Source organism: Ananas comosus, linkage group 5, assembly GCF_001540865.1.
Source record: "Ananas comosus cultivar F153 linkage group 5, ASM154086v1, whole genome shotgun sequence".
Taxonomy (NCBI): Eukaryota; Viridiplantae; Streptophyta; class Magnoliopsida; order Poales; family Bromeliaceae; genus Ananas; species Ananas comosus.
Genome location: NC_033625.1, coordinates 7363731 through 7391383, shown reverse-complemented (window position 1 = coordinate 7391383; position 27653 = coordinate 7363731). Strand labels below are relative to the sequence as shown.

At 39.8% G+C, this 27653-nt stretch overlaps 1 protein-coding gene across 1 annotated transcript; it reads left to right on the top strand.

Annotated features, from left to right (window-relative positions):
• On the top strand, window positions 191–27148 carry LOC109709907 (probable receptor-like protein kinase At1g49730; the record flags this gene model as incomplete). Its single annotated transcript, XM_020232277.1, has 9 exons — window positions 191–254; window positions 1750–2298; window positions 2703–2987; window positions 23905–24166; window positions 24507–24559; window positions 24651–24718; window positions 25233–25322; window positions 25404–25488; window positions 26386–27148. Coding segments are annotated over 9 exons (1995 nt in total), but the record flags the coding sequence as incomplete, so codon positions are not given.

Sequence of the window (27653 nt, the reverse complement as noted above, 5' to 3'; positions counted from 1 at the left end):
CCAGCTAAACATTTTCACCCACCCGAAAGCGGTAAGTATACCCTTAACACTCTATTCTCACTCTCTCTCTCTCTCTCTGTCCCTTCTCTCCCTCTCTTCGTCGCCTCCTTTCCCCCTCCCTTCTCTCTCTACTCTCTCTCTACCCCTCTCTCTCTCTCTCTCTCTCTCTCTCTCTCTCATGCCTCCTCTCCTCCTCGTATTGCTCTTCTCCCTCTCCTTTCTCCACTCTCATCCCATTCTCGCGATCTCCGGAGGTAAATCTCTCTCTCTCTCTCTCTCTCTCTCTCTCTCTTCGTACTCATGGGTTTTTAAGCTGTTGGGGTTTAGAAAGGAGGTACCTTTGCTCCTACAAACCCCATTTTAGGCCCTCTTTTTGGCTTCTTTGCTCTTCTTTGCTCACGAGAGGCTACATTTATGATGTGGGTTCTCTCCCATTTGGCCTCCTCTGCAAGTTTCCATTAGTGTGTTTCTCGCCTTTTGTGTTCTTGCACGTTGATTTCTCCTGCTTCTCGTTAATGGGTTTGGGGATTTATTCCTTATTTTTTTTGTGTTTGGTAGTAGGGTTTTAGGGCTGATCGCTCAGTAACGGGTGGTTGCTCAGATGCTATTTTATTGGCTCNTCAAAAAAAAAAAAAAAAAAAAAGTTCGTGAATGCGTTGGTAATTGTGAAATAAGAACCAGGCTACTATTCTATTAACAGCACCAAATCGTTAGTGCTACCAAATTTTCGGCCATTGGATTGAGAGATGTGCGGTTAGGATGATGTGGGCCCCCTAGGGTTGAGTAGGTGGTTGGTTGAATAATATGATCTAACGGGTGAAAATGATCAAAAGGGTAGATCTAACGGCGGAAAACTTGGTAGCACCAAGTGTTTCGTACTATTAATAGTATAGTAGCCGGACTCGTGAAATAATTGCTTATCTAGTCTAATGGTAGAACGATACGAGCCTGTAAAAATTCGAACTCAGAAACTTCTGCTTTGATAATGTGCGAAACAACCGTTATTTCTAATAGCTTGAGCTAGTAGAGAATTGTATTTTGATCATTTATAGTTAGCATTATTGCATTGTGATGATCCTATTTGTGGGTTAAAGTGCATTGTGTTGTTTGTATGGGAGTAGGGCTAATCGTTCTATTAGCGACGTGATTGGTGAATGCGGCTCGGGAAGTAAGTTCTTAGTGGCGATAATTTTGACAAATTGGATTCCTAGGATGGGTAGTTTGACACTTTATTGAATTGGGTAGTATCGTTTCATGTTTATTCAGGAACTTTTATGCTGTTTGAAATAGTGATTTGTTTCCATTCATGTCATATCAAAAAGCCCGAGATTTTTCTTTTTTTTTTTGAAGTTAAAACATTTGGTGGTTCCTTGTGCATATTCTATAGAGCCTAAGGGTTCGACGTGTAGATCTAACCAAGCCGCTTGTAATAACTTTTGATCTCAGGTTCTTCCTCTGTTAACAAATCATCAGTTGTCTTTAGTAAAAACTAAAGCATTCTAATGCAGTTTTTATATCATTATAAACCTCAAATATTTCACATTTAGAAAGCTGTAGTTTATGCTCCTATTATTCGTTTTGAGCTCCAAATTCTCTTGGAATCTTGGACTAGTGCGTTTTTCATATAAGGTTTTATATTCATGCCATTCATGTGTTTTTTATAATCTCTACTCCCTGCCTGATACCAAACTTAATTTGAAGCCTACATTTCGCATATGAAAAATTGACTATATATATATATTTTTTCAGATTGCCCCCTGGATTTTAGTTGGTCGAACTTTAGTTTGGTTGCTTCAACTTGTTCTGATCAAAATGAGCGAGGAAAATGTTGCCGCTATATCAATGCCTATGTTGCCATTTCCATTGCTCGTTATGCAAATTCAACAGGAAAACTTGGAGTTCCGCCTGCTTTCTCTGAGCTCTGCCTTAATTCTATATCAGAAACCTTCCAATTTTACGGCGTATCCCCTAATGCTACTGCATTTTGTGGACTGGGGGCGAAAATTCGAGTTTCCTATCAGTGCAATGGGCGCGGCACTGTATTGGAAATGATGCAATCTCCATATTTTAGTGATGTTATAAGCAGTTGCAACATGTCACTTTCATCGGATATTAGTTGCAAAGCATGCTTAAATTCTGGGATTCTTTATCTTCGTCGACTCATCGGCGATGATAATCTTTCATTAAGTATTTGTCGTGATGCGGTTTTTGTTACACTTGCTAATCAAGGAGAAAATTTGTCGATAGATGACATGGCAACTTGCTTCTTTGGTGTTCAAGGACTTAACACTCTCACAGGTCTGATCATTTTATGTGTAAGAGTGTTTTGCTTCGCATCTTTAAATGTGGAGGCCTTTAACATATACATCTCCCTGCAAAATCATCTATTTACATATGTGCCCTGTGAATTGCAAATTATTATAAATCTCTTAAACTGCAGTTTTTTACAAAAATATCCTTATGGTAGGCTGGGGAGTCGGCCAACTTTAGGGGTCAAGTTGGTTTTGTATTAGAAAAGTTTTTTCTTCCTAAAGAGTGACTTTTTCCTGCAAGTAAAAGGGTATATATGTTGGAAATTAAATTTTTAAAGTGCGCATACAAAAGCTCAGACTTTGTAGAGATATGCGTGCAATAGATAATTTTGCAAGGGAACATATGTAAGCTATCTATTCTGAATTTGACTAGAAGTGGTTAATTTTCAGAGTCACCGTCGAAACCAATCTCCCCTGCATCTTCTCCTAACCTCATTTCTGATGACTCTCCAACAAAGAACATTACTGGAGTACTTGCCAAGCGACATTACCATGCTTACCGGCTCACAATGATTCCAGGAATAGGAATTGGGATTATATTAGTCACGGTTGTCCTGTTACTAATCTTAGTAGTTCTTATTCGCAAAAAGAGCAGGGAACTAAAGAGGGTGGATTCTCCTAATGAAACTTCATGGAATGAGATCTTTCAAACTCAAGTTCGGAGATGTCAAGAAGGTTAAAATCTGTCTTCCTCCTGTGAAGTTCTATTGTTGCATTCTTAAGAATTAATGCATGAAGTACAATGTCTATCCTTCTTTTTTTTTCTTTTTTTTTTTTTCTGTCTGAAGATAAAGCTACTTCACTAGGAGGTAAAAATAATAGTATACATATCATCTGAGTGTAGTCAATGATCAATTTTTACTTGGTTTTAGAACTTAAGTGGTAGTTCTGTGCACGCAGGAACAACGTAGGCTCGACAACGCTGGAAAGTAGGTCTTGAATTGGTATTCATTGTTTTTTCTTTGTTTTCAGACATCTTCATTTTTACTCTAGTTGTTTATCTATCCTCTAACTGTAACTGCAGCATGATGAACCACAGGAGACATATTATGATAAACTATGCCCAAATTAAACTTTTCGAAAAGAAGCATCCAAAACCTAATAGGCCATGATACTAGTGATTATTTTCACCAGCTAATGGTTGCTTAAAAAAATGTAGGTTAGGATGCTTAATTTGGTGTTGTTTTGTTAGATTATAAGCTTGTTTATTAGTTTAATATTTGTTTCTTTTGTTGAAAGGTTGTGTACCTTATGAAAAGATATTTCCCTTTGTAAGGTTGTGTCTTTTAGTTTATAGTTATGTCCTTTTGTGAAGGGATGTCTATTTTCGTGAAAAGTTGCGTCGTTTTCATGCACTATAAATAGAGGGCATGTAATTTGTTGTATTGTGTGGATCAAATTGTACTAAGTTCTTGTATACTTAAGTTCAGTCATATATTTAAATTAATTTGGTTGTTCTAATTTTAATATAGTTTAAAACACACACATTTAGTATAAGAGCAAGGTTACTGAAAAGAAATTCTGTCAAACAAAAATTGGCCAACTAACTTCTTCAAACCCAAATCCCAAAACTATTAAAAGACAATTACAAGAATTGGTGCATTCAAATGAAAGCACTTCTTGGTTCTCAAGATCTTTGGAAATTAGTTAAAACTGGGCACCAAGAATACACAGAGCAAGAAAAAACTGCATTAACTATAGCCCAACGAAACGATTTGAAGATTGCAAGAAAGAAGGACAAAAAGGCCCTCTTCTATCTTTACCAAGCCGCAGAAGAGTCGACATTCGGGAAAATTGTCGAAGCAACTTTGAGCAAAGCAGCATGGGATATTCTTGTTGCCGTCTTCAAAGGAGATGACAAAGTGAAGCGGATTCGTCTGCAAAAGCTTCGAGCGAAATTTGAAACAATCCGAATGAAGGAGTCCGAAAGTGTCACGGACTATGTTTCTCCCATTTTGGTATTTGTATATCAAATGAAACGAAATGGAGAACAATTTAATGATGAACGAGTTGTAAAAAAGGTTCTTTCTCTCACATCAAAATTTGAGCATATTGTTGTCGCCATAGAAGAGTCAAAAGTTGTCAGTACTCTTTCTATCGACTAATTGACAGGATCCCTCCAAATACATGAGCAAAGACTACAAAAGATATCTGAAGACGAGTCGATTGAGCAGGCTCTTAAGTCAAAATTGAAACTTGATAATAGAAAAGGCAAAAATCGTGGAGAAAATAATTATAATAAATATAAGAATAAAAAAATATAACAGTGATTGACAGAGTAGCAACAATAGTGGTCGCAATTCACGACATGGATATGGACCAAAAATAGGCGGACGCAATAACAATCGCCTAGGGTCTTATGAACATCTAATGCTATAATTGTAAAAAGTATGGTCACTATAGCAAAGATTGCTGGTATAAAAATGTCGAAGGAATGAATCACATCGACAGTTGTTTAGAAGATAAAGTTATAGAAACTTTACTACTACTTGCATGCCAAGATGAAGTTAAAGATCCACAATACGTATGGTTTCTGATTCCGGTGCTTCAAATCATGTGTGGAAGAAAGAAATTATTTGTTGAAATTAGATGAGAATGTTGATGGCGATGTGAAATCTGGTGATTCATCAAAAGTACATGTTAAAGAAAGAAGAAAAATTATGTTCAGATTGAAGAGTGGTGAAGAAGAATTCATTTCGAATGTATATTATGTGCCAGAATTAAAAAGCAACATACTAAGTATCGGACAACTATTGGAGAAAAGATATATTGTTCATATGGAAGGCTCTACTCTGACTTTGAAGGATAAGAATGGCAAAATGATTGCGAAAATGCATATGTCAAAGAATCGAATGTTTCCTATAAATATAAAGTCAGAAATTGAAAGGTGCTACCACTTTGAATTTAAAGAAGAATCACTACTATGACATTTGAGGTACGATCATTTAAATTACAATAGTTTAAAGTTGTTATCCTCTAAAAGATTGGTGCATGGTCTTCTCGTTATCAAACATTCAAAAGAAGTATGTGAAGATTGTACAATTGAAAAACAAACAAGACTTCCTTTTATTAGTAGCAAAGTAAAGTTTGCAACGAAACCTCTAAATTTAGTCCATACTGATATATGTGGTCCTCTTTCTTAGTCTCATGGAGAGAAAATAAGTATTTTATTACTTTTATTGATGATTGCACTAGAAAAATATGGGTTTACTTTATCAAAAGAAATCCACCACATTTTCTACTTTTCAAAAAATATAAAGCCATGGTAGAAAGAGAAAGTGGAAACAAAATAAAGATACTGAGATTCGATAGAGTAGAAGATACACTTCAAATGAATTTAAAGATTACTGCAATACAGAAGGCATTCAATAGCAATTTACAACGGTATATAGTCCACAACAGAGTGGTATAACCGAGTGAAAAAATAGAACCATTTTAGATATGATAAGAAGTATGCACAAACAGAAGGCTTTATCTAAGTCATTCTAGGCAGAAGCAGTTGCGTGCGCAATATATTTAATTAATAGGAGTCTGTTGGGAGCCGAATGCCCTGATCCTTGACCCGGTCAAAGATCTCTCTCGGCAAAAGTGTAGGGATGAGGAACGGCCACGATTAGTGACCCTCGAAGTTTGCGCCCTTCGACTGGATCAAGATCAAGCGATTCGGCAGATGAGAGATCGGATCAGCCGAGTTTGAAAGTCTCTACTGTGGAATCGGTTCGGCTGGATGAGGCGAATGTAAGAAAAATATTGAGATTTGGGTAGGCCGATGAATGCCCTTATATATTGAAGTTAACTTATGAAAACAGTACAAAGGTCGAGTGTGCCTGGGGCATACAGACTCGGTTGATCTAGCTTAATTCTACTCCTAAGGAAAAAAAAAAAAGTACGGGAAAGTAAAGGGTTACAAGAAGACTACTCCTAGAAAATGCAAAGAAATTGCAGAGGAAATAAAGGTGGTCTTCTGTTCTCGGGAAAAAGACCTCCTTTTAGGGCGTTATTTGCCTATTTATAACGTGCCCATGTTGATTAGTTAATTTTCACTCATGATCGGCCACTCTCCCTATTTCTCGGGGCCATTTCCAGTCGATTGGAACCGCTTGTAACCGCTTGTGGTTACTGTAACTTCCCTCAATTATATGTGGTACTTCTTCCGATGCTCCTGGTGTACATAAAAATTCCTACTCTTAAGGAACAGTTGGGTGTACCGGTGTACCACCTGGCCGCCCCTTATTGGCCCAACAATTGCCCCCTCGGCAGCTTCCGAACGGACGCTTCGGTAGCTGGCGTGATCCGAGGCGCGACTTCCGATGCAATCAATTTAAAATTCTTTGTAGGGTTTCGTCTCAGCCATTCATTCCTTTTCTACGGCCACGATCCCGCTATTCTTTTTGTCTTATATGCGGCATTAATTAGTTCATCTTAATTGCTGCCGTCTCTTCATCATTATAACCGGCCTCGGAACTCGCTTCGACGCGACGATTCAACGCGACGGCTTCCTTTTTCTTCGCTAAGCTTCTTCCTCAAGCTTCATTCTCTTTGCCTTTTTCTTTTCTCTCTGTCGTCTTCTTCGCTTCTCTCTCTTATATCTGAATTTTAACCCTCTTCTTTCCATCCTTAGGGTTTTTCTTCATTTTTTCTTAGTTTTAGTAATGGCGCCGCTTCCGCCTCTTCCTTCTTCTTCGTCCTTGGATTATAACATACTTAGACAGTTCGTCGAATCGGACCCTTCTCGATTCATTTTAGGTCATTCTTTCACAGACGAACCGACCCCTGCTGATTTCCTATATTCTAGTGATGGCCTCCCCTTGAAGGCTCGATCCATTCATCTCCAGTCTTGGTATCCATCAGCTTCAATAGCGAAAAGCCTCCGGACTTGGCCGAGTGTCTCAGATGCGTACCTGACTAGGCTAGACCAGGTAGAAGCTGTCTATGGTGATTTCTGGAGGAAAGTAGGTATTTATGAGATGATCAAATTATCTCGGCAACCCCCTGTAGTCGACAATCTTCTTTTAGCCGCTGCTTTCTGTTTTTGGGCCCCTGCTTCTAACGTTTTTCTTTTTAAAGGAGGACCTCTCACTCCCACTCTTTTCGATGTCGCCTCCATCATTGGCTTACGCCCTCATGGAGTTACCCTCTTCATGTCTTACAATCCTGATGACGTGTCTGATTTTGAGGCTCACCTTGACCTCCATGACTTGACTTATTTCAAATTTCTTCGCAAGTTTTCGGGTGAATCTCCTGCTGCGGTTACGAGGAAGGAGCACGTGGCCTTCCTTCTGTATTGGTTATGCCATAATTTTTTTGTACCGTTTCTAGAAAATTAATCGAGATTTTGTCCTGATCGCCGTAGGTTTAGCTAACGGCGATAGATTAGCTTTAGGACCCTATTTTCTTACTTTTGTCTATAGGGAGATTTTTGATTCTATCAAACCACTATCTTCGGGAGATGGTGTATCCATCAGCTCTGGTTGTGGTGTTTTTTGGTTTTTGAAAATATTTTTGCAAATTTATATTCCTGATTTGTGTCTAGATTCTTTAGATCTAAATTTGGGTGCTCAATATGATTCTTATGGGTTAGCTCTCGGCTGTCCACAGCTGAAGACATCGGGTCGCCCTCTTGATTTTATTACTTATTTTCAGACTTTTTATGAATCGCGTTCTCATTCTGCTATTTCCTGGTCTCCATTCGCTGATCGTCTCACTGGTCCATCCTGGTTCCTTGCTCGGTACGAGGCCATTTAAGGCGAATTGGCCTCTTCTCGTGCGAGTGAATATTCAGGCTTGGCTCCAAGGGATCTGCATGTGGGGTTGAAATCGCGCTCGAAGCCGCTGCCGAGTACTGAAGTTTATTCCCCCCAGTACGTAGTGCGTCAATTTGGATTTGTACAAGCGATCCCTGCTTCAGCCAAATTCTTTACGGCTAATACAGCTGTCAATCGGCCTCCCACCAAAAGTATAGCCGAAGCTGATCGGATTTCGGCCATGGGGAATCGTCTTCGGCGGTTCTTCAAATTAGTAAGCTTTAGGTCGAATTATACAGGTGTGGTGTTTTTCTGCTATACCGTGGCTTGAGATCAGTTTACTGATCGAGTCTTTGATTTATCCACAATTCGGGCACATCGCAATACCATCCATCAAATTGGTAAATCCCTTGCTAATTCTTATAATTATTCTTAAACACTTGTCAGTGGAAGAAATGTTTGGCCGATCGGCTTGGCCAAACATTTCTTCCACTGACAAGTGTTTTGTTGAGACTTGATAATCTAAGTGGTTTTCTTGAGGAAGAAGTTTATATTGAGCAACCTTCTGGTTACAAAATAAAAGGTGCGGAAGATAAAGTTTGTTGTTTGAATAAAGCGTTGTATGGTTTAGAACAGACTCCACGAGTATAAAATACTCGTCTTGATAATTATCTTCAAAAGGTTGGATTTTATAAATGCCCATATGAGTATGCGACATACATCAACAAAAATAAAAAAAAAGAAACTTTTTGTGATCATATGCGTGTATGTGGACGGCATATTAAGCGCTAGATGTAGTAAGGATATAATAAATGATTTTAAGAGCATCATGATAAAAGAGATTGAAATGACAGATTTGGGACTCATGTCATATTTTTTCGGTATTGAAGACTTTATAATTCATCGTTTTGGAGTTCCCGAGACGATTACAACTGATCAAGGAACAATGTTTACTGGAGGACAATTTGTTCGGTTCGTTGAATCCAGAAAGATTAAGTTACTCCATTCATCACCTTATTACGCTCAGGCCAATGGACAAGCCGAGGCGCAAATAAGGTAATTATAAATCTTATAAAGCGGCATATTGGAAAGTATCCAAGAAAATGGAATGAAAAACTTTCCGAAATATTATGGGCATGCCGAACTTCAGTAAAAACGGCAGCAGGGATGACGTCGTTTCAATTAGTGTACGCCCATAAGGCCGTAGTACCAGCCGAAATAACAGTTCCATCTCTGAGAGTAGAAAAACAAAAAGAACTGACGGCTGATGAATATAAAATTTTAATGAATGAAAGAATGGAAGGAATGAATGAAACTCGGCTGATAGCGGTAGATCATTTGCAAGCTTATCAAAGCCGAGTACGCAATGCATACAATAAGAAAGTTAGAGCTAAGTTTTTTGCAGTTGGAGACTTGGTTCTTAGGCTAATATTCCTAATCGGTCGAAAGGACCGAGTATATGAAAAATGGTCTCCAAATTAGGAAGGACCATTTCAGGTTAATAGAATTACAAAAGGGAATGCATATTATTTAAAAAGCATAGATGGGTTAAAAAATGAGAAGCCAATCAATGGAAAATATTTGAAAAAGTACTACCCATCCATGTGGGAAATGAACTAAGTTAGAGTTAGAATATTACAATTAACAAGCCGAATCAAGATAGTAAATCCTTAAGTTGGTTCCATTCGGCTATTAAGTTGGCTTGAGCGATTTCGGCTGCTTTCCTCCTGTGCTTCATGAGGGGATGTACTTTGTAGAGTTGAGAAAGCTTATCTTGAAGTTTCATCCCTTCACTCTCTTGATCCTCAGTTGATCTTGCAAGAGAAACCGACGCTCAGAAGTGCAAGCCAAAGTCGATTCGGCCGCAGCTAGTTCTTCCTTAAGAGTTACAATCCGTTGCTGCAAAGCTGATTCTTAGTTTTCTAAGGTTTGATCTTCTCGATTTATGTCAGATATTGGAGTCGCCACTTCAGGAACTGTCGATTTGAAGTGGTCGACTTGATGGAAGTGGTGGTCTAAAGATAAAAACTCGGCGGTTAGAGATTGTTGCCGAGATAAAAAAGAAGAAAGCTGAGATTATAAAGTCTCTACAAAACACTTGCTAATGGAAATGTCTGGCCGATCGGCTAAATCAAACAAAAGTGCGCATAGCCGATCAAAGTGCTCTGAATTTCGAGCCAAGGATGGAAGACCATGACTATACAACTTTAGACACTCATCAAATTTTTGTTGAGTGTCTGTTGACATCACGACGGTTGATGAGTCGTCTCCCTTATTGGAATTGGGACTCGAAACCAACAGAGCATGAAGAGATGCAAATAGAGGGTCTTTAGGAACAGATGATGAGGCTTCACTAGTCGAGTGAGATACTATGCTTGTCTCCTTAACACCCTCCTCCAAAGGTGTGCCTACATCTTCCTTCTCTATTGTTGCTGTCGGAGTAGATAATGGTGGTGCCACATCACTTGTCGGCATTTCCCTGCTTATTTCTTGGGCGGCCCGTTTCTTTTCTGCTTCTCGCTTCTTCTCGAGGCGGGCTTCTCGACGGATTTGTCTATCAATCGTCGTCCCCAAAGAAGAAGCGAAACGGGCTCTTGAAGTATCTCCAAGAGGTGACTGTTTCGTTAGGAAGAATAATAAATGAATCGAAACAAAAGAAAGATTAAGCTTAGCCAACTGAATTGATTTACCTCAATCCTGATTGGCTCAGGAACATCAGCCGAAGGTGTTTCTTTGGCTCTTTCTTTTGGAATATCAGCCGAAGCTGTATCTTCGGCTCTTTTTTCCAAAACATCAACCGAAGAAATGCCTTCGGCTTTCTTAGAAAGCGGTTTCTTAGCAACCGACTTGTGCCGCTTTGGAGGCGGTGGGGGAGTAAAATGTTCAGGTTCCATCGGTCGTTTCTCTGAAGCTGGGACCGATGAAGAAGTCGGAATTGACTATATATGAAACAGATAAATAAAAGTAAGCAATAATCATATGAGTAAAAGAAAAATCAAATAAAAAAAAGTAGAGCTTACTACAGAAGAAGCAGGTGGGACGTCAGAATTATGATCGGAGTTTTCTTCCGATTCTTCCCTTGGTGCGGATAGAGCAGTGGTATCAACCGAACTGCTCGGAAAAGGCACCGCTATTTATGGAAGAAAAGTAAGTAGAAATCATTTTAAAGAAGAATAAGTATAAGAATTAGCAAGGGATTTACCAAGTGGATGGATGGTCTTGCAATGTGCCCGAATTGTGGATAAATCAAAGACTCGATCAGTAAACTGATCCCAAGCCACGGTATAGCGGAAAAACACCACACCTGTATAATTCAGTCTGAAGCTTACTAATTTGAAGAACCGCCGAAGACGGTTCCCCATGGCCGAAATTCGATCAGCTTCGGCTATACTTTTGGTAAGAGGCCGATTGACGGCTGTATTGGCCGTAAAGAATTTGGCTGGAGCAGGGATCGCTTGTACAAATCCAAATTGACGCGCTACGTACTGGGAGGAATAAACTTCAGTACTCGGGCAGCAGCTTCGAGTGCGATTTCAGCCCCACATGCAGATCCCTTGGAGCCAAAAAAGAATATCATACGTCTGAATATTCACTGGCACGAGAAGAGGCCAATTCGCCTTGAATGGCCTCGTACCGAGTAAGGAACCAGGATGGGCCAGTGAGACGATCAGCGAATGGAGACCAGGAAATAGCAGAATGTCGACGCGATTCATAAAAAGTCTGGAAATAAGTAATAAAATCAAGAGGGTGGCCCGATGTCTTCGGCTGTGGACAGCCGAGAGCTAACCCATAAGAATTATATTGAGCAGCCGAATTTAGATCTAAAGGATCTCGACACAAATCAGGAATATAAATTTGCAAAAATATTAGGAAAAATAAAAAAACACCACAACCAGAGCTGATGGTTACATCATCTCCCGAAGGTAGTGGTTTGATAGAATCAAAAATCTTCCTATAGACAAAAGCAAGAAAATAGGGTCCTAAAGCTAATCTATCGCCGTTAGCTAAACCTACGGCGATCGGGACAATCTCGATTAATTTTCTGGGAACGGGTACAAAAAAGATTATGGCATAATCAATACAGAAGGAAGGCTGTGTGCTCCATCCTCGTAACCGCAGTAAGAGATTCACCTGCAAACTTGCGGAGAAATTTGGAATAAGCCAGGTCATTGAGGTCAGGGTGAGCCTCAAAATCAGACACGCCATCAGGATTGTAAAACATGGAGAGGGTAACTCCATGAGGGCGTAAGCCAATGATGGCGGCGACATAAAAAAGAGTAGGAGTGAGGGGTCCTCCTTTAAAAAAAAAACGTTGGAAGGAGGGGATCAAAAACAGAGAGCAGCGGCTAAAAGAAGATTGTCAGCTATAGGACGGTGCCGAAATAATTTGATCGCCTCATAAATACCTACTTTCCTCCAGAAATCACCGTAGACAGCTTCTACCCGGTCTAGCCAAGTCATGTACGCATCTGAGACACTCGGCCAAGTCCGGAGGCTTTTCCCTGTTGAAGCCGATGGATACCAAGACTGGAGATAAATGGATCGGGCCTTCAAGGGGAGGCCATCTCTAGAATATGGGAAATCAGTAGGGGTCGGTTTGCCTGTGAAAGAAGGACCTAAAATGAATCGAGAAGGGTCCGATTCGACGAACTGTCTAAGTATGTTATAAACCAAGGACGAAGAAGAAGGAAGAGGCGGAAGCGGCGCCATTACTAAAACTAAGGAAAAGTAAAGAAAAATTCTAAAGATGGAAAGAAAAGGGTTAAAATTCAGATAGAAGAGAGAGAAGCGAAGAAGACGATAGAGAAAAGAAAAAGGCAAAGAGAATGAAGCTTGAGGAAGAAGCCTAGCGAAGAAAAAGAAAGCCGTCGCGTCAAATCGTCGCGTCGAAGCGAGTTCCGAGGCCGGCTATAATGATGAAGAGACGGCGGCAATTAAGATGAACTAATTAATGCCCGCATGTAAGACAAAAAGGATGGCGGGATCGTGGCCGTAGAAAATGAATGAACGGCTGAGACGAAACCGTACAAAGAATTTGAAATTGATTGCATCGGAAGTCGCGCCTCGGATCACATCACCTACCGAAGCGTCTGTTCGGAAGCTGCCGAGGCGGCAATTGTTGGGCTAATAAAGTGCGGCCAGGTGGTACACCGGTACTCCACCCAACTGAACACCTTAAGAGTAGGAATTTTTATGTACACCAGGAGCATCGGAGGAAGCACCGCATATAACTGAGGGAAGTTACAGTAACCGCAAGCGGTTACAAGCGGTTCCGATCAGCTGGAAGTGGCCCCGAAAAATAGGCAGAGTGACCAATCATGGGTGAAAAGTAACTAATCAACATGGGCGCGTTATAAATAGGCAAATAACGCCCTGAAAGGAGGTCTTTTCCCTGAGAACAGAAGACCACCTCTATTTCCTCTGCAATTTCTTTGCATTTTCTAGTAGTCTACTTATAACTCTTTACTTTCCTGTACTTATTTTTTTTTTCCTTAGCAGTAGAATTAAGCTAGATCAACCGAGTCTGTATGCCCCAGGCACACTCGTCCTTTGTACTGTTTTCATAAGTTAACTTCAATATATAACGGCATTCGGCTCATCGGCCGATGCAAATCTCAGTGTTTTCCTTACATTCGGCTCATCCAGCCTAACGGATTCCACAGTAGAGACTTTCGAACTCGGCTAATCCGATCCCTCAACAGCCGAATCACTTGATCTTGATCCAGTCGAAGGGCGCAAACTTGGTGGGTCACTAATCGTATCCGTTCCTCATCCTTACACCCTTCCCGAGAGAGATCTTTGACCGGGTCAAGGATCAGGGCATTCGGCTCCCAACACATTTTAAAGGGTTCATTTTCAACTTATATTTTCTCATTCTTTCGAAGGCAAGTTTTAAATCTGCCCAATGATCGACTTGTGATTTGGATTTTACAACTATATCGTCGATGTAAACCTCCAACGTCTTGCCAATCAAGTCATGAAAAATAAAATTTATTGCCCTCTGATAAGTAGTTCCGGCATTTTTCAAATCGAACGGCATAACTACCCATTCAAAGGTCCCAATAGACCCTGGGCATCTAAAAGCCGTTTTATCTACATTTTCTTCGGCAATATAAATTTGATTGTAACCGGCATGTCCGTCCATAAAATACAGGATTTCATTCCCGGCTGCCGAATCCACTAACATATCAGCTATATGCATTGGATATTCGTCTTTAGGCGTAGTCAAATTCAAGTTCCTAAAATCAATGCAAACTCTAAGTTTACCATTCTTTTTTCGTACTGGAACTATATTGGATACTCAATCAACATAACGGGCCGCTCTAATAAAACCGGCCTTCAACAGATTTTCTAGTTCATTCTTGATTTGAAGTACAATACTCGGCTCAAATCTACGAGCCGGCTGTTTGTAAGGCTTATAACCTTTCTTAATAGGCAGTCTATGTTCTACTATTTTTCGACTCAAACTTGGCATTTCTTCATAACTCCAGGCGAAGCAGTCCTTGTATTCTACTAGCAATTCTTTCAGTTTCTCCTGTTGTTGAGCCGAAAGCTTAGCGTTGATGTAAGTCGGTCGCTTGTCTTCGTTGGATCCCAAAATCACCTCTACTAGTGGATCCTGAGTCTCTAACTTCTTGTCACCGACTTTAATAGGCGATTCCTCTATGTTTAGCTCAGTTGTTCGCCTCTTCGGTTCATCACGTATTTCTTTATCGGCCTTAATGGCCGATTTCATTAACAAATCACTGTCGGCCAGTTCGGCTGTCTTGCTAACTGTTATCTCATCGGCTTGGTCGGCCGAATCATTTTCATAGCCGACCTTGTTGGTCGGCTCATTCTGCCAAAGCTTTTCTAGAGCTTCGGTTATTGATCTTTGATGTTCCATTTTAACCAACTTGGTTGCTCCTCGGTTGCCACTATGGCGTCTTCATCTTTCATAAGGATTAGTTGTACTCCTTCATCGGTTACCCTCACAAAAGATATTTGATCAGGATCAGTATCGGCTCAATTGATATGGCCGATTCCTTCTACATTAATGTCCACCATTCGGGGCCGCCCCTCGGCCCGGATCTCTTCCACTTTATCTCCTACCCACTGGAACAGCTTCCCATGCAGCGTCGAGGGCACACATTCATTGGCATGAATCCAGTCACGCCAAAGCAGTAAATTGTAATGGCTATCTGCATCCACTACAAAAAATGCTGTTCTTAGGGTTTTAGATCCTACCGTGATCCCGGTTGTGAGCACTCTCGGTTGTGAGCACTCCTTTAGATTGTTGACAGCTTCCGGTGAAGTCGGTCATAATTGTGTCGGTAAGCTTCAACTCATCTTCACTCTTGCCTAATTTTTTAAAGAACGAAGTAGGCATGACGTTGACCATTGCTCCGCCATCCACCATGACTCGGCCTACTGGTCGTCCTTATATTAAGGCCCGTATGAACAGAGGCCTCACAAATCTTGTTTGCATGGCCGATGATTTCTCAAAAACCACCGAATCGGCCGGTTTGGCGTCCTCCAGCTGCAATTAGGCCACTGTGAGCCCATTTTCTTCATCCACCATCTTTTCGTACTCGGTATACTCTGCTTTGAACGATTAAGGCAGAGTATATACCATGTTCACATCGGTTGGACCTTCATGAGCCGATTTTTTTTGTATCTTCTGTTTTTTTTCTTCAGACTCCTTTGTAGTCTCGGTTGAGCAGTCGCTTTCCATTCGCGCCTCCCTTTCCTTGGGAAGCCATCTGTCTCGCTTGATAATTGTCTCGAGAGGCTATTTTCTCCTCTAGCTCTCTCCGAGTTACCTTCTTCTCAGGTTCGGCTGTGATTGGCTGCTCTATCCTTGATTTTAGCTAAGGAACGGGCGACGAACCGCCCGCTTCATGATCGTTCCGCATCGGCCGAAAGGGATGTTGTGGTTCATTTGGTCGTCTCCATACGTTCAATCTTATCCCTTTCGCTTTTTCATAATGTTGTCTTGCCTCGGCTTGCAACCTCTGCTGCCGACGCTTTTGTGTTTTTGTTAACATCGGCTCTTGCCATTTGGCCGATGGTTTGGCTTCGTGCTACTAATCAATTGGCACGTTTGCCGGCACTTTCATCGTTCTTAAATAGTTTCTTAAAATTTCTCTTCTTTCTCATGTTCTCGCCGACGGTTGCATGCCGAGCTCATTGACTAATCTCCGACCGAGGAATTCTATATCCCCCTCGGTCATTCCCTCAAACTCTGGTTCTGGTCTCGGCCTGGCTTGATGTTGCCAGTGCGGCGGATACCCTAGAAATCTCTGTTTTGAGCCGAATGGTTTCTCTGGGTAATTCCATCGGCTGTTGTGTTCCTCTCTCCTGCTATTGTAATAGTTATTCAAAACTTTTTGCATCAACAAGTCTTTCTTGTTTTTCACCGAGTCGACTTCTGGTTCGGACTCGTTGGAGGCTTCATCTGAGCCATCCTTTGACTTGTTGTCCCCTTCAAGAATTTTCTCCCATTCCTCAAGAAACGTCATGAATTCTCTCCATTCATTGTGCATTTTCTTTTCATTGATGATTGCTTCCCAATCTTTCTTGGTCATTTCGGCCTTGCATCTTATGCATAGCCGAAGCGTTCTCTTGGTGTAGGCAATACTTTCAGTAGTCTTCTTGTCCGCGACCGCCTTTCCCTTGATATCTACCATATTGACCTGCGATGGAAACATATTCTTGTCGATTTTCATATTTTTATTTTCTTGGTCGGCAAATATGAGCCGACCTTCATTTATTTCCTTTTAAATTTGCCTCTTAAAGGCAGTACATTCGTTTGTTCTATGGCTACATGAATGGTGCCATTTACAGTATTTTTTTCTTTTCAATTCTTCTCCAGGAGGTATAGTTTGACTTTTCTGTAGCTGAATTCGACCATCCTTTAACAACCGATTAAAAATTAAATCGGTCTTCGATACATCAAATGAATAAGTATATGCTGATATTTGTGCTTTTGCCTCACTTGATTTAGCAGGCTTTAACAAAGCATATTTATATGGCTGGCGGTTTTTTACCATTTCCGCCACGTATATTTCGGTTCCATCAGCTGAATCCTCTGTTTCTTCAGATGTTTTCGGCTCTTCTTGAGCTGAAGATTCTTCAAGGAAAGAGATATTCTTCTCTTTTCCTTTGTTCCAATCTTTGTTTCGGCCCCATATGGGTCGATCTTCATTATTTTCTTTTCGGAATTGCTCACATTGAGCAACCCGAACTCCCAAATCAAAAAGATTTGAAAAATATTTATCTTCAAAATGATCTTTTATTTTGAAATGCAAGCCGTTAAATGCCATCTTGGCAAATTCTGATTCCGGCATCCTTACAAAACAACGGCTCCTGGCCGTTTTAAATCGGTTTAAGTATTCTTCAACTGATTCCCCTGTTCTCTGCCTAAATTGAGCCAGGTCAGCAGTTGACAGTTCTGGCTCTGATCTATAGAATTGTTCATGAAATTTTCTTTCTAATTCATCCCAATCTCGGACGGAATTAGCCGGTAGACTCGTATACTAAGTAAAAGCTGTCTTGGTTAACGAGGTATTAAATAATCTAAGTTTTAAAAATGGATCTGCAGCGGCTTCTCGGTATTGCGCCGTAAACCGCGCAACATGTTCGATCGTGTTTTCAGTGTCATCACCAGAAAATTTGTCAAACTTAGGCATTTTCCAGTTCGCCGGATAAGGATGCTCTGCGTCTATATTCGCAGGGTAAGGAGATTTAAACACAGGCCGCATTGCCGGTCTTGCGCCAACTCCGAAAGTATTTCGGATGGCTTCTTCAATTTGTGCGTATATTTCATTATTGTTCCCCTGTAAAGGAACCTGTGCTTGTACTACATTTGGTCCTTGTGGTAGTCTGAAATTCCGTACAACAGGGTTAACTCCTTATATATTCGGAGCCTGCCCCCCAGCTCTAACCCCTACATTTTGGGACTGATATGCTGCTGCTGGCGGAGGAGGTGGTAATCCCCATGCTATCTCTGGCTACTGACCGGCATTAACAATAGCCGGTCTGTAAGCCGCCTGAAATGGTGCCCTCTGATATTGGGGCTGACAATTTGTCGGTGTTACAGGATTTTGTAACACTGATGTTATTACAAGTCCTTGTAAGCCTGTTACAGGTTGTTCATTACGAGTCAATAATTGTCCTATTCGGGCAATATTCTCATTGGATGCCGTGATTGCGGCTAATACTGCGTCTAACCGTGCAGTGTTTCTATGACTATTTTGGTCCAATACTTGTAAGACCTGTGTCATTTATCCAAGCGCTTGAGCCAAACTAGGCTCTTGTTGGTCTGATTGACCACTCGTTTCACCTTCGACAGGCAAGACCGCTTGGCGTTCTCCAGTATTATCCGAGTTGCTGGGTTGATCGCTCCCAGAATTTCTAGGAACAATCCTATTGCGTAAATTCATGGCGTTATCATCAGCCATAATTTCAACAAAAATATAAATTTACCTAAATTGGTGTTCCACCGGGCGTGCCAAAAATTGTTGAGAGCCGAATGCCCTGATCCTTGACCCGGTTAAAGATCTCTCTCGGGAAGAGTATAGGGATGAGGAACGGCTACGATTAGTGACCCCCGAAGTTTGCGCTCTTCGACTGGATCAAGCAATTCGGCTGATGAGGGATCGGATCAGCCGAGTTCGAAAGTTTTTACTGTGGAATCGGTTCGGCTAGATGAGCCGAATGTACGGAAAACACTGAGATTTGGGTCGGCCGATGAGCCGAATGCCCTTATATATTGAAGTTAACTTATGAAAATAGTACAAAGGTCGAGTGTGCCTGGGGTATACAGACTCGGTTGATCTAGCTTAATTTTACTCCTAAGGAAAAAAAAAAAAGTGCGGGAAAGTAAAGGGTTACAAGTAGACTACTCCTAAAAAATGCAAAAAAATTGCAGAGGAAATAAAGGTGGTTTTCTGTTCTCGGGGAAAAGACCTCCTTTAAGGGCGTTATTTGCCTATTTATAACGCGCCCATGTTGATTAGTTAATTTTCACCCATGATCGGCCACTCTCTCTATTTCTCGGGGCTATTTTCAGTCAATCGGAACCGCTTGTAACCGCTTGTGGTTACTGTAACTTTCCTCAGTTATATGTGGTACTTCTTCTGATGCTCCTGGTGTACATAAAAATTCCTACTCTTAAGGAACAGTTGGGTGTACCGGTGTACCACCTGGCCGCCCCTTATTGGCCCAACAATTGCCCTCTTGGCAGCTTCCGAACGGACGCTTCGGTAGCTGGCGTGATTAGAGGCGCGACTTACGATGCAATCAATTTAAAATTCTTTGTACGGTTTCGTCTCAGCCATTCATTCCTTTTCTACGGCCACGATCTCGCCACCCTTTTTGTCTTATATGCGGCATTAATTAGTTCATCTTAATTGCCGCCGTCTCTTCATCATTATAGCCGGCCTCGGAACTCGCTTCGACGCGACGATTCAACGCGACGGCTTCCTTTTTCTTCGCTAAGCTTCTTCCTCAAGCTGCATTTTTTTTGCCTTTTTCTTCTCTCTATCGTCTTCTTCGCTTCTCTCTCTTCTATTTGAATTTTAACCCTCTTCTTTCCATCCTTAGAGTTTTTCTTCACTTTTCCTTAGTTTTAGTAATGGCGCTGCTTTCGCCTCTTCCTTCTTCTTCGTTCTTGGATTATAACATACTTAGACAGTTCGTCAAATCGGACTCTTCTCGATTCATTTTAGGTCCTTCTTTCACAGACGAACAGATCCATGCTGATTTCCCATATTCTAGCGATGGCCTCCCCTTGAAGGCCCGATCCATTCATCTCCAGTCTTGATATCTATCGGCTTCAACAGGGAAAAGCCTCCGGACTTGGCCGAGTGTCTCAGATGCGTACCTGACTTGGCTAGACTACTACTAGAAAATGCAAAGACCTCTTTTCAGGGTGTTATTTGCCTATTTATAACGCGCCCATGTTGATTAGTTATTTTTCACCCATGATCGGCCACTCTCCCTATTTCTTGGGGCCACTTCTAGCCGATCGGAACCGCTTGTAACCGCTTGCGGTTACTATAATTTTCCTCAGTTATATGCGGTGCTTCTTCTGATGCTCCTGGTGTACATAAAAATTTCTACTCTTAAGGAACAGTTGGGTGGAGTACCGGTGTACCACCTGGCCGCGCCTTATTAACTCAACAGAGTCCAACTAAGAATCTAAAGAATATGACACCGGAAGATGGGTGGAGTGGATATAAACTTGGAGTTAAAAATCTCAAGATATTCGGATGCATTGCTTATGCACAAATTCCCAAGGAGAAGAAAAAAGTTGATGATCGAGGAGAAAAATGTATCTTTACTAGTTATAGTGAGCATTCTAAAGCTTACAAACTCAATAATTAATTACCAATAAAGTAATTATAAGTAGAGATGTCATATTCGACGAAATGTCACATGAAATTGGAGTACAGAAGAAAAAGAAAAAGCATTAATAGATCAAGAAATTGAAGAAACCGACAATGTGCCTAAGATAATATGACACTCACCAATGACTCCAACGTTAGCAAACCCAACTCCATCATCTACTCCTTAAAGTTCTTCAAGTCCAGTTAGATTAAGAAGACTTGAAGATATATACGATTGGACAGATGTAATTGATAGTGAGAATTCACTTTGTTTACATCTTAACGAAGAATATTATCTGTTGAAGAGGCCCTGCAAAAGAATGTTTGGGGCGCTGCAATGAATGAAGAAATCAAAGCAATAGAGAAAAATAAAACGTGGAAACTGACTTCACTTCCTATTGGATATAAAGCTATTGGAGTAATATGGATATATAAGATCAAGCACACTGCTGATGGACAAATAATACAATATAAGGTGCAACTAGTCGCAAAGGAATACAAACAATAAAAAGAAGTAGATTACGAAGAAGTATTTGCACTTGTAGCCAGTACAACTAATACTTGTAATAACTGCTTTTCATGGTTAGCAAGTACATCAAATGGATGTAAAATCGACGTTTCTAAGTGGTTTTCTTGAGGAAGAAGTTTATATTGAGCAACCTTCTGGTTACAAAATAAAAGGTGCGGAAGATAAAGTTTGTTGTTTGAATAAAGTGTTGTATGGTTTAGAACCGACTCCACGAGTATAGAATACTCGTCTTGATAATTATCTTCAAAAGGTTGGATTTTATAAATGCCCATATGAGTATGCGACATACATCAAGAAAAATAAAAATAAAAAAGAAAATTTTTGTGATCATATGCATGTATGTGGACGACATATTAAGCGCTAGATGTAATAAGGATATAATAAATGATTTTAAGAGTATCATGATAAAAGAGATTGAAACGGCAGATTCGGGACTCATGTCATATTTTTTCGGTATTGAAGTTAAATAAGATAAAAATAAAATTTTTATCACCCAAAAGAGATGCTAAAAATATTTTGAAGAAATTTAAAATGGAAAATAGTAAAGAAATTAACACACCGTTTGCTCATAGAACAAAACTAAGCAAAAAATGGTTTAGGAAAGAAAATTTATTCTATTCTATTCAAAAGCCTAGTTGGAAGTCTTTGCTATTTAACAGTGAGTAGACCAGATATCATGTATGGAGTCGAATTAATCAGCTGGTATATTGAAGATCCGATGGAATCGCACTGGCAAGTTGCAAAACGGATTTTGAGATATATAAATGGTAACATTGGTTATGGGTTATACTATACAAATTCAAAAGAGTTGAAATTAATTGGATATACAGATTGTGATTGGGCCGGAGATCAAGACGAAAGAAAAGACTACGAGATACGTTTTTTTTATGGATTCTACAGGTTTCACATTGAGTTCAAAGAAACAACAAATTGTAGCCTTATCAACATGTGAAGCAGAATATGTTGCTACGGCATTTGGTGTTTGTGAAGCTATATGGTTAAAAAACTTAATTACAAGAATTAGGTTATACTCAAAATTCTCCTACCCCTATATTTATCGATAATAAATCAACAAGTTGACTGGTGTAAGTTATAAGTGCAAGTGAAAGTTTTTAATGGGTGGTGTTCAGCAATGCATTCTTGGTGGTATTGACCAATGGATACAAAGATGTTGACCGGTGCGTGTATAATGATGTCGATCGGTGCATGCGTTGAAAATGTTGATCGGTGCATACATTAAAAATGTTGACCGTTGCATATAAGAGTAGTTGATGTTGGGAATCCGGTACTCGCCTCGGTACCGGATCTCGTGAATCCGCAACCCGCTCCGATACCGACTGCTGTGTATCCGATATCGATTGTTGGAATTCCGCAACGGAAGCGTCAAATCGGGTTTTAACCATAAATCCGTCTCCTCAGCAAAAGCTGACTCCTCTTCTGCACAGAGTAGCTACAATCCGAGCTCTCTTTCTGAATCTCTCCTACCTTTCTCTCGTCTTCTATAATCCCATAAAGAAGACAATCATCCGCACGCACCCATGCACTAGGTGCACTAAATAACTCTCTCTTTTTCTCTCTGGTACGGCACCCAAGAGGCCTTTTCTCTCTCTCCTGTACTCCCCATCAAAAGCAAACCCACAAAGAGCTATTTATAAGGCTCCACTAAAACGTACCCCAATCCTAATATATTTAGGATTTCTACTCCAATTAATATCTAAATCTATCTTAATTAATCTCTAATAGATTTAAATATTAATCCTAATCTAGTTAGGTTTATCCTCTAATTATTTAAATCTTAATTTATCTCAAACAGATTTAAATATTAATTCTTATCCAAATAGGATTTAACTACAAATCTAACCAAATCCTAACAGTTGACAGGTGCACTTTGAATTAACATATCCTTCACAGTTTCATGTTTCTCTTGGTTAAAAAAGGACACTTTAAATTTGAAAGAGTGTCTCTCTTGGCTACGAGAGTCTTTTTATACCTATATATATTTACATTGAATGGAGAATTGATTTTGCATTAACAAGTTGATATTTAAAAAAGAGAAGGAAAAGAAATATGGAGAATAAGGTGATAGTGAAGGTGTCCTACAAAATCTACTTCAAGAATACTGTCAGATGATGAAGTTACCGCTACCACAATATCGCACTTATCAAGAGGGACCTATTCATGTTCCGGAATTTTATTCATTTTTCGAATTTGGAAATTCAAATTACATGGGTGATAAAAGAAAGACTAAGGAGGCGGAACAAGATGGGTGCATTTTGCTTTCATGAGTACTACAATTATGGTTTCTCTTTATCAAAGAAATAGTTATTCAGAGAAACTTGCAAATAATTTGGAGAAAGCAAATATTTTCTTAGAGAAGGAAAATATTGTGCTGATTATGGAGAACAAATCCCTAGAGAACGCAATCAATGAGAAGGCCTCCAAGATTAGAAGCCTAATTTCAGAGAAGATAGTGTTACAGGAAAAACTCCAAGATTATGAAGATCTAGTTGAAGAAGACGACGACGATAATTATGCATAAACAAGCTTAAGGGGGAATGTTAGATTATAAGCATGTTTATTAGTTTAATATTTGTTTCTTTTGTTGAAAGGTTGTGTATCTTACGAAAAGATATGTCCCTCTATAAGGTTGTCTTTTAGTTTAGGGTTATGTCTTTTAGTGAATGGATGTCTATTTTTGTGAAAAGTTGCGTCGTTTCATGCTCTATAAATAGAGGGCATGTAATTTGTTGTGTCGTGTGGATCAAATTGTACTAAGTTCTTGTGTACTTAAGTTCAGTCATATTTAAATAAATTTGGTTGTTCCAGTTTTAATATAGTTTAAAGCCCACCAACATGTGTTAGTATTAAGGTAGCAACTAAGCTGGTCATTACATGGCGTTGTGTTTACAATTTCACTATCATTAGTCATGCTAATAATCATTCTTCAGGTTCGTCAGCGATGTTTCGGAGGTATAGCTACAAAGAAACAAAGAAGGCAACAGATAATTTCAGCACCGAAATCGGAAAAGGTGGTTTTGGGACCGTCTATAAGGCTCAGTTTAGTGATGGTTCTATTGCTGCTGTGAAACGGATGAACAAGGTCTCAAAGCAAGGTGAGGAAGAGTTTTGTCGAGAAATGGAGCTTCTAGCAAGGTTGCACCATCGGCATCTTGTCTCCCTCAAGGGCTTCTGTGTTGAGAGTAATGAGAGGTGATTCTTTCCCCCTCTAAGTGCTTGTTTGGCTTGGCTTCTAACAACTTCTCTGGTCCAAGAAGCTGTAACTTCTAACTAGGCTTCTGCTTTGGTGGCAAGAAAAAAAAAAGAGATTTGGAGCACCAAAAGCAGAGCTCCAACTTGAAGTTTCTGCTTCTGGAATCTGTTTGGAGGATTTGATGGAAAAGAAAAAAAAAGAAGAAGATATTAATGCTGTTTTGAGTAGCTTTACTCATGCAACACTTCTGCATAAGCTCCAACCGGGCAATCTTTTTTCTATTGTTCCCAAAACTATTCCAAGTTTTACTGTGTTGTAATTTTAGTTTCCTTTGTCCAGGTTCCTTGTCTACGAGTACATGGAAAATGGAAGCCTAAAGGATTATCTCCATTGTATGCCTTCCCATTACTACTTGCACCTTATTTCTCTTAGGCTTTTTCCTTGATTTTTTGTTATTAATGATTCCATTACACACACTTGTAGCACCTGGGAGAAGTCCATTGAGGTGGGAGACGAGACTACAAATCGCCATTGATGTGGCCAACGCTCTGGTAAAGTTGTGCTATTTAAAATGAAATAATAGCATGAAGAATTATTATGTTAGATGTCTAAGTAACTTCTAATATCATATAAAGGGCCTGTTTGGAACAAGTTTTTTGATGATAACTTCTGCCCTATCTTTAATTCAACCAAAGGTCCTCTAGTAATCATGATTTTTCATGAAGTGCATTCCACCTATAACGTGATTTGTCATATCGCAAGAAAAATGGTTAGGAATGTGTTGTGGAGGTTGTATACATCTTTTGTACACTTTATTATCAACCAGTTACCATATGGCGCTTGCATAAACAAGGAATCCAAACAAGCACTTAGTGATGTCACATAATTTTATTATTGAAGACCAAGGATTAATATGTAGGCTAGATATCTTTATATCGATTGTCTCCTTACGCTCTTTCCCTCTCTCTCATCATCTTTAGAGCTCTTGAATCTGCATGAGTTGTCTGATGCGTTAGTTTCTTGATTTTTAATGTGCTGAAATGATATATGAATTTTTGAATGCAGGAGTACCTTCATTTCTACTGTGATCCACCCCTCTGCCACCGGGACATCAAGTCGAGCAATATTCTTTTAGATGAGAATTTTGTCGCAAAGGTATAACAGAAGCAGCCATTTGGTTTTATTACTTCCAATAATTGTTCACTTAATCTCGCACATCCCAAAATTTCCATGCAGGTCGCTGACTTTGGTCTCGCACACGCATCGAGGATTGGTGCAATTAGCTTTGAACCGGTGAACACAGATATCCGAGGAACTCCCGGTAAGTACCTCTCTTTCCGTCCTAGAGAAGTAAGCGTACAAACATAAACTATCTTTCCTCTATGTAGATAGGTGAAACATGTACTGGTTAATGGATTGAAGCTTACTAATTACTAATCATGACTAGTGGTCTAAATGACCGATCTCGAGCAGGCTGATGTGAGCTCAGCTCGGCTCAAGCTTAATCCAAGCTGGGAAACATTGAGTTCAAGATCAGCTTGCTGAAAAAAAAAAAAAAAAAAAACCAAGCAAGAGCCGGATCTGGTGAATCATAGGGGATTTGCCTTTTCTATTGATACTCGAGCTCAATAATCCATTCTGGAAAATCGCTGAGCTAGAGATGTCTCGACAGCTGTGACATTCTCTCTGACTCCCTAATCATGATTTTGGTGCGAATACTAAAGTATCACAATGTATATTTATTGAAGTACTAGAAAAATACCCATCACAAATTATGGGTTATGATGATAACTGCATGACTTGATACTGATACACAGTTATTGTAAAGTCTTAAGATAAATCTTTTAAATAAAGATATGGTATGCTTTTGCAATCTGTGAGAGAATATATCTCTCACATATATATAGAATTGAGCTAGAATATTTCTAAAAGCACCACGGGCATCTCTAATCTAATCATCCCCAAGAATTAAACTTTCATAGTAAAGAACCTTTCAATTTAGGTTTATCTTTTTACCACTCATCATTAATCAATATCATATTCCCCTTCCTTGAAACTTTTCCCGCACATTATAGAAGAATTCAAGTTCGTATCGATTAGCATCTTATCTGCGAACTGCTAAGGTATCTACAATGTTGGATTTACATCCCTTTTGGCTTATTAGTAGAACTCTGTTGAATTATGGTAAATGTAAGCTTTGTACATCGATCCATTACAGGATATATGGACCCTGAATATGTTGTTACTCAAGAGTTGACCGAAAAGAGTGACGTGTACAGTTATGGCGTCCTACTTCTCGAGCTGGTGACTGGCCGTAAAGCAATACAAGATAACAAAAACCTGCTCGAGTGGTCGCAGAAATTCATACTGTCCGACTCGTCTCTGCCTGAGTTAGTCGATCCTTCAATAAGAGACTCTTTCGACTTCGAACAGCTACATTTGATCATAGGAATCATCCAGTGGTGCACGCAAAGAGAAGGACGATTGCGGCCATCCATCAAGCAGGTTCGTGGCATGCTATCTGAAGCAGTGGATCAAGCGCACAATGGGTTGGAAGATGAAATCGCGGAAAATTGTTATGTGGGGGGTCGGAGTAGCAGAGAAAGGTTTAGTAGCCGAAATGAGCTGATGATTCTGCATAGTGGCGATGTGAGGTGTCTTCAATCTTCTTCGAGCACTTCTAGATCGTATTGCAGTCGCAGCGTCTTGCTCGAGAGCGGCTCGCCGCAGTCTCCGCATGGGCTTTTCTCTCTTTGATACTCCGTTTTGTCACTAAACAGTTTTGTTGTTCCAATGATCGGCGAAGCCGTTTGTGGTTCAAAGTTTTGAATTGAAATATACCTGAGACCACTTAATGCAAATCTATTTACCGGATTTTAGTGACATATTTACCGGATTTTAGTGACAGCATGATGTAATTTCATCTTAGTATTTGTACAAGATAACTTTTGATATATTACAGCAGGATACTTATGCTTACATATCATTGTAGGGTAAGAGCAAAGAGGAAGTTTGATGAACAATGTTTTTATCTATTAAATAGCTTGTTTATCTCTAGTCGTGCTATACAAATCAAAATAGTTGGAGTTTCCACTCTCCATCATTCGAAAAAAAGGAGAAATGCTCAGATTTTTAGTGCATTTCACCCAACTTAAATAACTTCTAGAGTTGCACTTGTGCTCATTTTGTTTGGATTAATGCTGCAGATACTCGAAGATACCTATGACTCATCCATGCATATTTGGGTAGATAGTTGATGATTTTTTTTTTCTTTTTTGGTTTCTAATTTAAAACCATTTTATGTGAGTTAAGTATCAAGTTTGAAAAGTCAGTCAATACACAAACAAGTTGACTCGTTAATATAAAAGGCAATATTTCAAATTTAATATTCAATGATATGGATTTATCATAAAAGAAGCTACAGGATAATTTGCCAAATACAAAAAAGAAAAGGAGCCTAATTTGAAGGATTTCATGATTGTATAT